This window comes from Mirounga angustirostris, unplaced genomic scaffold, assembly GCF_029215605.1.
Source record: "Mirounga angustirostris isolate CCGP_5_RB_7025 unplaced genomic scaffold, mMirAng1.0.hap1 SCAF_11, whole genome shotgun sequence".
NCBI lineage: Eukaryota > Metazoa > Chordata > Mammalia > Carnivora > Phocidae > Mirounga > Mirounga angustirostris.
The window spans coordinates 5,795,575-5,806,368 of record NW_026991719.1 but is presented as its reverse complement, the minus strand read 5'-3'; the positions used below and the strand labels follow the sequence as shown (position 1 = coordinate 5,806,368).

Below are 10,794 nucleotides of genomic sequence, written 5' to 3'. Positions count from 1 at the left end.
TGTTATGAATGTGCTTGTCCACGGTATGTATGATGCACATGAGGTAGCATCCCTTGGGTCGCGTGGAAGTGGGATTGAGGAATCACTGGCCATGGGACTGGTCAGCTGTCTAGACATGATGCCTGGCCCTTTTCCAGAGTCAGGGCATGAGTTTCTGCCCCCACCAGCAATGTATAAAAGCCGCTCTGGAGTCTCCTCTGCAAGTTGTACCAGAGTCAAGACTTTCCACTGTAGCCAAGAGAAAGGGCATAAAAGAGCATCCACTCTGCTCTTATTTTAGGTATTCTTTTTCTGACCACCAATGATGCTTAACTTTTCTTCATACATCTTTTAGAAATATGTGTGTCCTCATCTGTCCGGGCCTAGTAAGAGCTTTTGCTTTTTTTCCTGTTCATCTCTTTGTGCCATGTTTTCCTGCTGATTTGTAGGAATTCATGCTCTAGTCTTCATTCTAGTATTTTGTCAGTTGTGTGTACCGTGAAAATATTTTCTTCTACTCTGTAATGAGTCTCTTTTCTCTCTTTAAGATGTTTCTGATGGACGGGGTGCCTGGGTGGCTCAGTTGGTTAAGCGACTGCCTTCGGCTCAGGTCATGATCCTGGAGTCCCGGGATCGAGTCCCACATCGGGCTCCCTGCTCAGCAAGGAGCCTGCTTCTCCCTCTAACCCTCCCCCCTCTCATGTGCTCTCTCTCTCTCTCATTCTCGCTCTCTCAAATAAATAAATAAATCTTTAAAAAAAAAAAGATGTTTCTGATGGACAATAGGTCTTAATTTTAATATAACTGAATAGATCAATGTTTTGTTTTTGTGTTTAGTTAATGCGTTTTATTTATTTATCTATCTATCTATCTATCTATCTATCTATCTATCTATCTATCTATCTATCTATCTATTTATTTAAGAAATCTTTCCCTAGTCCTGGGTTCATCTTTGATCTGACTCTCTCATTTGTTCTCTCTCTCTTTTTTAAAAGATTTTATTTATTTATTTCAGAGAGAGTGAGAACCAGGGGGTGGGGGGTGGCAGAGAAAGAAGCAGGCTCCCAGCTGAGCAGGGAGCCCGATGCAGGGCTGCATCCCAGGACCCTGGGATCGTGACCTGAGCCGAAAGCAGACGCTTAACGACTGAGCCACCCAGGTGCCCCAGATTTGTCCTCTCTTGTTAGATAATGGTTTGAGCCCTTTCCTTCCTCACTTCCCTGGGCCTAATTCAGATTTTCCTTGGGGGCGGGGGAGCACATCAGTATTGCCTTCTGAAGCTTTGAGCTTGATGTTGCTTCACCTGGGACTGAACTTCAGGTCTAGTTCCAGCTGTCTTGAGTCTGGGGGCAAATGTTTGTGCTGCCTCCCGGACCTTGGCTGCCCCTTGTAGGCAGCTGTAACCTGGCTTGCTGCATTCAGTCAGGCAGATTGCATGCACCATGCAAGCGTGGTGGAAGAATTTCCATTTGTTTCCGGTTTCCGTAATTGCAGATAACTCTGGCTGTTAGTAAACCTCCATATCATACTTTCAAAAACCTCACATAAATAAAGGAACAAATTATTCCTGCACAAAATACGTTGAACTCAGAAGCATTACGCTAAATGCAAAAACGCCAGACCCAAAGCTTCATCCCATGCAATTCCATTTATAGAACATTGTGGAAGAGACAAAAACGGAAGGACAAAAAATTCAGATCACTGGTTGCCGGAGACTGGGGTGAGGGCGGGAGAAAACTGTGGTTACACAACTGCATACTTTGTTAAGACTCATCGATTGTCCCTTTCAAATTTGTGAATTTTATTTTATGCCAATTCTATTTTATGTATATTTACCTGAAAGCTGACTAAAAGGGTTAAATAAGGAAAAAACGTATAATTTAACTCCCCACAGTATAATTTTATGTAGCAAACACTGAGTCTTAAGGAAGATGTTTAAAATCAGGTAGAGTGTTTGACCAGGTGTCAAAAATGAGTCTAGTGTTCACAGCTGCTGTGTGAGTTCTTTTTGGATAATATTCTAGGTTTCAATGCTTATCTTGAATACTCTGGAGAAGCAGATGGTGTTGCCCTGGGCATTTTCCTCTGTCATCATTTATATATCACCAATACCATTTCTGTCTCACAAGCTGTTTTGATAAATCATTTTGGAAAGTGGACTTGGTTTTCATGTTCAGAAACTAACGTCTACTTCAGAAGTCACTTAAAAATCATTCTCACCTTTCCTTTAATGGGAGCAGACTCTTTTAAACTACAGGATGATTGCTCAAATGCAGTGGTTCTCCACTGGGAGCAGTTTTGCTCCCCCACTCAGGGGACACGGGGGTCTATCTGGAGATAAAACAGATTGTTGGGGTGGGTGGGTTGCTGCTGACTTCCAGAGGGTGGAAGGCAGCTAAGCTCCCCCTGGCACAGGATAGCTCCCCACTGCAAATCCCCAGCCCAAAATGTCAATAGTGCCGAGGTGGAGAAACACTGGTATAAAGTTTATGGTAAATAAAAAAGGGGTGTCTGGGTGGCTCAGTTGGTTAAGCATCTGCCTTTGGCTCAGGTCATGATCCCGGGGTCCTGGGATCGAGCTCCGCATCGGGCTTCTTGCTCAGCGGGGAGCCTGCTTCTCCCTCTGTCCTTCTCCCCTGCTCATGCTCGCTCTCTGTCTCTCTCTCAAATAAATAAATAAAATCTTAAAAAAAAATTAAAAAAAATAGAAGAGTAGTTAAAAACCAAAACAAAACTTATAAATTCACTGGTTAATCCTGTAAATGCTTATCTACCTTGTCTAGTTTGAGTACTCATTATTTATTGAAGGGCTGTACCTAGTCCTTTTGAAATATTATCTCAAAATAATCTGGGGAGTTGGTTTCTACTAAGATCTCTATTTTACAAGGAGAAGTTATAGAGATGTAAAGAAGTGAAGGAGTCTGTATGGGAGACACATCCCCAGGGGCACCTAGGTGGCTCAGTCCCTTAAGCATCCGACTCTTGGTTTCGGCTCAGGTCGTGATCTCAGGGTGATGAGATCAAGCCCCGGTCAGGCTCTGTGTCAGTTCCGTGCTCAGCATGGAGTCTGCTTGAGATTCTCTCCCTCTGCCCTTCCTGCTCATTCTCTCTTTCTCTCTATCTCAAATAAATAAATCTTCAAAAAAAAGAGAGACACATCCCTTGTTCCTGCAACTCAGATTTCCATACTGGGTTGATTCCAAACGGATATTCTTCACCCTTTCTAGTCTTCAAACAATATAATTTCTCATAATTCCTTCCTATCTCAGCAGGCAATTATGATAAAGTCCTAACTGAAAAAATTTGCAGACATAATTTCACTTGATTTTTTGGGTGGGGGTGGATAAAACCTCTAGGGCAAAAAGTCTTTGGTATTAAATTAATAACAAAAAGGTGCACTTAGTTCTTTGAAAACAGGAAAGGACTTACTTCTTTTCATTTCTTCCATGATGCATAATGCCAGGAAACAGTCATTCAAGTAGTGATACTCTGCTAATGTGGAAGAGTTAACCAGCTCTCGTCGTGATTCACTGGCTCATTATGTTATCAGTGAGTCAGGTACATGTCAGTCTGTATGATTACTCTCAACTGCACATTTTTCCTAGCACAGTCCTCACATTATGAATATCAAGATGTTGAAAATAAATTTCTCACAGATGAATGCCAGCCCATGGTAGCTTCTGATTATTTGCAGGAGAAAAAGAAAGGGTTGAATACATGTGGGTTCCTTCACTTAAGTTCTTTTATGAGCCGAGAAGTTGTTATCATGTCACTGAGTACTTTCTTGACATGGTACAATATCCAGAAGGACCATAGGAAAAATATTCCCACTCGGAATCCCACTTAAGCCACAGGACAATTCCATTTACCATCTTTGGTATCTAACTGTGGTCCATCCGTGTCCCAGGGAAACACAGATCGCTGCGGAAACAGAGCAAAGTGAGCCCCTGGCCTTGGCATTCCTTCTTCTCTGGAACTCAGTCAACACTTTGTGTGAAAGGGAGTGTTGTGAGGGTGTGAAGAAGGGGTGGGCATTACGAAGTACAGAAGCACCTGGATGGAGAAGGGAAGGGAATGACCTTTGATTTCTGACTTGTTGAAATGCCCCAAATTCAATGAGGGCAGAATATTCTGCAGCTGGGGCTAGTTAGCCATTGGAGAAAATCCCGCAAATAGACCCAGACTTTTTTTGGTTTTGTTCTGTTTTGGTCTTACAGGATGCTTCCCCCGCCGCCCCCCTCCCCCCACAAGCCCCCGTGGATTCAGAAGAGGAATATAAACTCATGTCTTAGTTGCATTCATTGGTCTATTCACATGGTGTCCGGGTATCCCGGTGCTTCCTTCTAGGTCTTAAATGTGTTTATCTTAATCTCTTGACAAGATGAACATCTTGTATAAAGTGACCCATGAGTGTTGAAAGGCTCTTCTTTTTTCCCCTGCTAACACTGTAGATAAAACCTGTCACCTTTTTGTGCATTAGTATCCCCTGGTGGTGAATTTTATTCATACATTCTCATATTTTGGTGAATCTTAAGAAGCAAGCGATGTGTAAGCTGCAAAGGTGTTCTGAACAGAAGCTCCTTCGAATAAAACACACACAGTTGGCCTTTGTCATTCAGTGTTGTAGTGAGTAGGTTGAAAAGTGATTAAAGGGGCGCCTGGGGTTAAACAGTTAAGTGTCTGCCTTCAGCTCAGGTCATGATCCTGGGGTCCTGGGATCGAATCCCGTGTCATCGGGCTCCCTGCTTAGCGGGGAGTCTGCTTCTCCCTCTCCCTCTGACCCTCCCCCCGCTCATGCTCTCGCTTTCTCAAGTAAATAAATAAAAAATCTTAAAAAAAAAAAAGTGTTTAAAAGCTAAGAAAAAATTCATTCGAAGACGACTGTGCTCATTTCTGTAATTTAGTGTGACTGCATTTACACAGGAAAGCCTTTCTGTGCTTAAATCCACACTGGCATTAATCTAGTTACTATTTATGGAGAACACTGCATGATCATCCTAGTCAGATTCATGCTTTAGAGCTGACAATTTAGTCCTAAAATTAGGTTTCACGGGTGAAGGGCTCTGTGGCCGCATTTTACTGGTGTGGCCAGCATGTGGCGCTGTTTCCCGTTAAAAGCTACGTTTGTAAATTGTCAGCTCTCCAAATCTATGGTATTTGCAGTGACTCAATATAAATTTCAATGGGTTCCAAACATCAAAGAAGGAAAACCCACTTAAGTCTCTAAACAGAATAGAATTTCAGTATTTCTGAAGAGCACCTGTAGATTTCTTTTCGTGTTTAGGAATGAGCAGAATAGAAGTAGGATGGTTTATTAGAACTTCCTTTTTAAAAAGCTTTAAAAAGTGTGATTCTACAAAATTTTAAATATGAATTTCACTGAAAAATTCATTACTTATTTCACACGAAAACTAGGCCAGTCAGAAGAGGGAAATGAGGTTTTTAAAGTTATATTATTAAAGATTTAGTAAAAATGGTAGAATTTCAGTTTCTTTTAAGGTGCTTATGATTCTCAAAATATATGTTGGGGGCAAACCAGTGATATTTTGGTCATGTCAAGAACCGGAAATACACAAGGTACTTTTTGTATTTTAAATAGTTCCCTACATTTGACTATTAAGTACTTATTTTATGGCTATATGCATTGGATTTCCAAAACCCAATGTTCTTGGCTTGGCCCATCAGCTGCTATGCTCAGTAAGATGCTAAAATCAGCAGAGGCCATTAAATGTGCTAAAGCTAAAAATTTCTGGCGGGAGGTGCTGGGAGGGAAAAAGCATTCACAGTTGAATATAACGATCACCATACAGTGGATCCTTGGAACATGAAAATGCATATTGACACACTTTATTTTTTAGTAGTTCTTTTAATTTTAGTAATTATTGCAGTGACAGAATAAAATTTTAGTGATGGCTTAATCTAGAATAGGCTCTTAGCATGCCTGCAGAACAGGTGCCAAATTTAATACTAATTGATAGATTGATGGTGACTTTGGGGGAGGAGAGGCAAAAGGGCAGGGAGACAAGTTCATGAAAAGGAGGAACAGCTTGAAATCATGTTATTTAACCATCCTTTGTGTATTTTGCCCAGAAAATTTTAAACTTTCATTAAGCTATTCTTTAGTGCACAAAAGAAATAGCAGTTTTCTGATGCTTCCTAGTAAAATCTTAGTAAATAGCAAAGTGATTAATAAAATTTATACCTTTAAACATGTAAACGCAGCAACTCTGAATTTTTATAATCTCACCGAAGAGGAAAATGTGTCGTATGCTTAACTTATCCCCAAATAGGATATCTACAGTACACAGTGATTAAAAAAAAAAAACAGATGATTGCAAATGAACGTGTGTGTCCTGTTCTACAAAGCACAGTATATTCAATGGCCCTATTGCATAAAGTTATCATTTCCATTTGTAGAAGGATGAAATTGGCTGTCAGACACCAGGGCAGTAAGCCGTGCCAGAGAGGTTCACGCCATTCTTGCCTGAAATCATATTACAAAAGATGGAAATCTGATATGTATCCATTCAGTTGTTAACTGTATCCCATGCTCCCCATTTCACTACTTTTTCCTCTTAAGAGCCCTTGGAATTCCCTGGATCATGTAATTCCAAGCTAAGCAGAAGGGATAAAGTCTGGAGGAGAAGGAAAGCACAGTTAAAGAAGAATCTAGAAGAGTCTTCTTACCAAAATTCTGAGAGCTTAGCCTGCAAATGTAGTTGTGAGAATGGGTCAAGGCTCTAGCAGGGAGACATTTCCTGGTTTTCTCACATTTTCTTCTCCAGAAGTCAACTGCAGTTTCTCAGACTAGGTGCATGTTATTACATCATCAATGAAGGCAATTAAACTCATGTGAGTTCCCTCCCCTCACTTCACTGTCCCCTATAGCTAATGACCGGGGACCTCATAAATGCCATCAAATTTAAGTATTGGTCTTCCCCAATTTTAGAGTGAGTTCTCAATTTGCTTTTTCAAGAGGGGTGTATCTAGGGAAAGATTATGCTTGTTTCCTTCATAGTTTATTCTTATCAAATGCAGCTGGGAGGCTTTTGAAAAGATAAACTGCTAGTCTGAAAAAATAAGTCTAACACTATGTTGTTAGACTGGAATGTACTGGAAAAAGTATAGCAATACAATTATTAAGAAATAGATTGTTGTGTCCAAACCATATCAACATGTATACCTAAAAAATTACTTTAAACAACAAAAAAGCCGTAAATGCTACTGAAATCCATTTTTAGTGGGTTGTTTTCTAAACCAATTATCTGTCAAACGTGTCCCTGGTTCAATGGCTATAGGAACACCAGGTGTTGTTTAAAAGTTGAGATTCCAGTGCCCTACCCACATATGCTGAGCCAGAATCTCTGAACGTGGAGTTCTGGAGTATACCTTTAGCAAGCTTCTCAGAGGGTTCTTATTCTGTGCTAAAAAAAGGGGAAAGAAGGAGGGAAGGAAGGAAGGAAGGAAGGAAGGAAGGAAGGAAGGAAGGAAGGAAGGAAGAAAGGAAGGAAGGAAGGAAGGAAGGAAGGAAGGAAGGAAGGAAGGAAGGAAGGAAGAAGAAGGAAAGAAAGGAAGATACTCATATCCTAAAAAAATTGTAAGGAAGAATATAGCTAACTTCTTGGATTCTTCTAGAACCTGACCAAGATGGGCCACACAGTTCGGTCTTTGTTCACATAGATAGAAATAAGGGTCAGTTAAAACTCTTTCCCACTGTCCTTGCTGGATGGGTGTTTTGTCTATTTAAAGTCAAAGTGAAGTCAGTACAAGGTTCATTTCTTCTCCAGACCAATTCAGACTGTGGGGTTCAAGTTGACTTTGAGCAAAGCCTTGCTAAGCTCTTTCTTACCAATGTATCTGGACAATTTTCACCCATCCATTTATCCATCATTCCTTCTATACACTATGGTTCTCCTCCCATGTGGTGGATCTTCATAAACTTAGAGATCTTCATGAACTCAACCAGTCCTGTCAAAAGTTAGCTTCTATGAGGCGCAAAATAAATCGGGCACATAGAAGCAGAATAAAAACTTAGATTTTAACTGTTATTCTGACTTTACCAAAATGTTTTCCTTTCACAAGTTACTTTAAACTAAAATTAAAATAGATAACATAAAAAAGGCCAGCATAGTCACGGAAGATGTCTGCGATAATTCTAAAACAAGAAAGCAGTATTATCGCAAGTATAATTTTAACATGTGCATAAGGTGGCCCTATATGTTTAATCTCAGGCTTTCTCTTCAACGGACTAGATGTTCTCTTTTGTGGTTTATTATAAAATGCATTTATTCATGGAAATGAATATGCTATGGAACCCATAAAAGCACACACACTGCTTTTTAAAAAAATACAGTGATCCCTTTGAACACTTAAAAGCTGTTTTTAAAAGCTCAGCATTCTTGTCCCTATGATTTCACCTTCTAGAATATAAATTTCATGATATGACACGCAAAGTTATAAATCAAAGATACTATAAGAAGATGTAGGCATGCATAATATCCTTGCTTTCACCAAGACCAGGTATTTGCTTAACTTTAAAAGTTAAATGCAGTGGAAGCCTCTGCTATAGATTTTGGAAATGTTTTTAGTAATTCCCAGTGAATTCTAAGACAATTCCTCTATTCAGATGTCACTCCTCCATTCACTGCTATGAGGCCGTCTACACCTACCAGCTTGGGGTCACCATGGTTAGATTCTTTGCTCTAGTCATTATTAAGTGTTTAACAGACTTTAAAAAGATTTCCATTCACAATTCTGAGCGTCTTTTAAACTACTGAGCTCATGCCTAAATTTTTTATGTTTCCCGCTCAAGTGCAGTATTGTGTTGCCGAAACCTACACACAGGGCTGTCTGCGTAACTCAAACCTTGTTCAGAATTAAAATCAAGATGGTGATAGGAGAACATTAAACCGAGTGTGATCTTTCTAGGATGGAGCTCTGTGCGACTGGCCAGGCTGCACACCCACGAAGCTGGTTCTTCCTGCAGAACCTTTTGAAAGAGACCACTCTGGTTTTTAAAAAATTCATTGGGAAACACACTAGCCAGTGAATCCCATTTGGCCTTGCTGACTTAACCGTGTGAAGAAATATACACAGAAGATGATGTACTTGAAAAAGAATCATAGGTGTAACGGGATGACGGTAGATGGTTGTCATTATAATTTAACAGGAAGAGCTCAGAATCACAGAGTGGAAAATGTGTGGAAAAATGGGGGTGGGGAAAGGTTGGAAATTGGGGAAAGAGCCTAAGCTCTATGGGGAGAGGAATCCCACTCTGATGAATCTTTCGGCAGGTCGGGTGCATCTGCGCACTCGCTGTCCTTGGTTGTGTGCTTATGGAGGTGCCAGGTTTTGGAACCCGTAAGTCCCATTGTGTAGGAGAATGTGGGGAGGTCCGAGCACCAGCGTATCAGTCAGGTGGTCTGCACCTGAGTATGCGTGTGCCTATGGGTCTCTTTGACAAAGCTGCGTTATAGGCCAAGCGCAGCCTTCAAGATCACATCCCAGCTCTCCCTAGGGCGCCCGGCCTCCTTGCTCTCACTTCCCAGTGGAACTCAGGGCAGCATGAACCTTGTAACAGGTGCTGTATTATAAATGCTGCCGTCGCTCTTTACGGGGCACGGCCCTCTCGGGGGACTGAGAGCACGTGTGGCCAAAGAGCCTGGGAAAAGACTGCAAGAGACGGTGAGGCTGAATCAAGAGTCTTGGGGGCCACATTCAAGGGCAAGAGTTTGGGAAAGATTTCTGTTCTGAGGCACTCACCTTGGGAGAGAGGAGTGCTTACCAGAAAAACAGACACCCGAGGAAGCAAGTAGGGTGTGTCTGTTTAACAAACGGCACTTGCTATGTACTCAGATCGGTTTCCAGGTAATAATTAGGAAAGAAGGGAGGAAGAAGAAAGGAAGAAATGCGGGGGGCGGGGGGTAGGGGGGAGGAAAATGTCAGTCAAGGGTCCTTGCCTGGCTTCTGACTCCTCTTACATCCGTTATCAGTTGTTACTTGGGAATAAAAGGAAATTCAAATATGTGAAAGTAGGAGCGAAGCTTGGACCCGGGGCAGAACCTGGAGAGGAAGCCTACAACTTCGAGGCGCTGCGTCCTTCCTTAGGCAGGTGGGACGCCCTTGGGGGTCCCGAGGCCCTCCTTTCCAAGAGGGCACCTGCATCCCAGGCCCGGGCTCGCACACACCTGACGTTCAGCTGGATGGCGGTGGGGGGTAGGGTGGGGTGGGGAGAATGCGGACTGTGGGGGAGCCTGCGTGGGAGACCGACCCCCCAGAGTGGGGCGCACCGGGCAGACCCGGCCGGCGCCGCCCGGCCTTTGAGCGCGGGGGCTCGCTGCCCCTTAGACCTGCCCACGGCCCTCCGCCCGGCCCCCCTGTCACTCACTTTCCTCGCAGCCAATGGCGCGGCCGCCTGTCACCCTCACCCCACCCCTCGAGGCAGAGCAGGGAGGAGGTTGGCGGGGAGGGCGCGGGGCTGGAGTTGAATGATTGAACTTTGCAGCCGAGTTGCGGCGGCCGCGAGGTTCCCGGCAGTGCGGCCCCGGCGCGGAGCTGGGAGCCTCGGCCAGCGCCCGGCGCCCGCGCCCCCGACCCGCAGCCATGGTGCCCGGGGCGCCCGGCGCGGCCCTGACCCTCTGCCTCTGGCTGGCGGCCTCCGGGGGCTGCCTGGCCGGCGGCCCCGGCGCCGCGGTTGCTCGGCGGCTGGACGAGTCCCTGTCGGCCGCGAGCGTCCAGCGCGCCCGCTGCTCCTCCAGGTGCCTCAGCTTGCAGATCACGCGCATCTCCGCCTTCTTCCAGCATTTCCAGGTACGG

At 43.5% G+C, this 10,794-nt stretch overlaps 1 protein-coding gene across 5 annotated transcripts in view; it reads left to right on the top strand.

The window, feature by feature from the left end:
- Nucleotides 1–10,467: 10,467 nt before the first annotated feature.
- Nucleotides 10,468–10,794, top strand: part of ANOS1 (anosmin 1) — a 187,377-nt gene continuing 187,050 nt past the window's right edge. For 4 of the 5 annotated variants that reach the window (XR_010406022.1, XR_010406021.1, XM_064573704.1 and 1 more), the window contains exon 1: nucleotides 10,468–10,788. Coding sequence is in view for 3 of the 5 variants with exons in the window: in XM_064573704.1 (XP_064429774.1) it covers nucleotides 10,582–10,788 (207 nt within the window). In the remaining 2 variants the exon portion in view is untranslated. The remainder of the gene's footprint in view (nucleotides 10,789–10,794) is intronic. The other variant, XM_064573702.1, reaches the window with a different exon arrangement.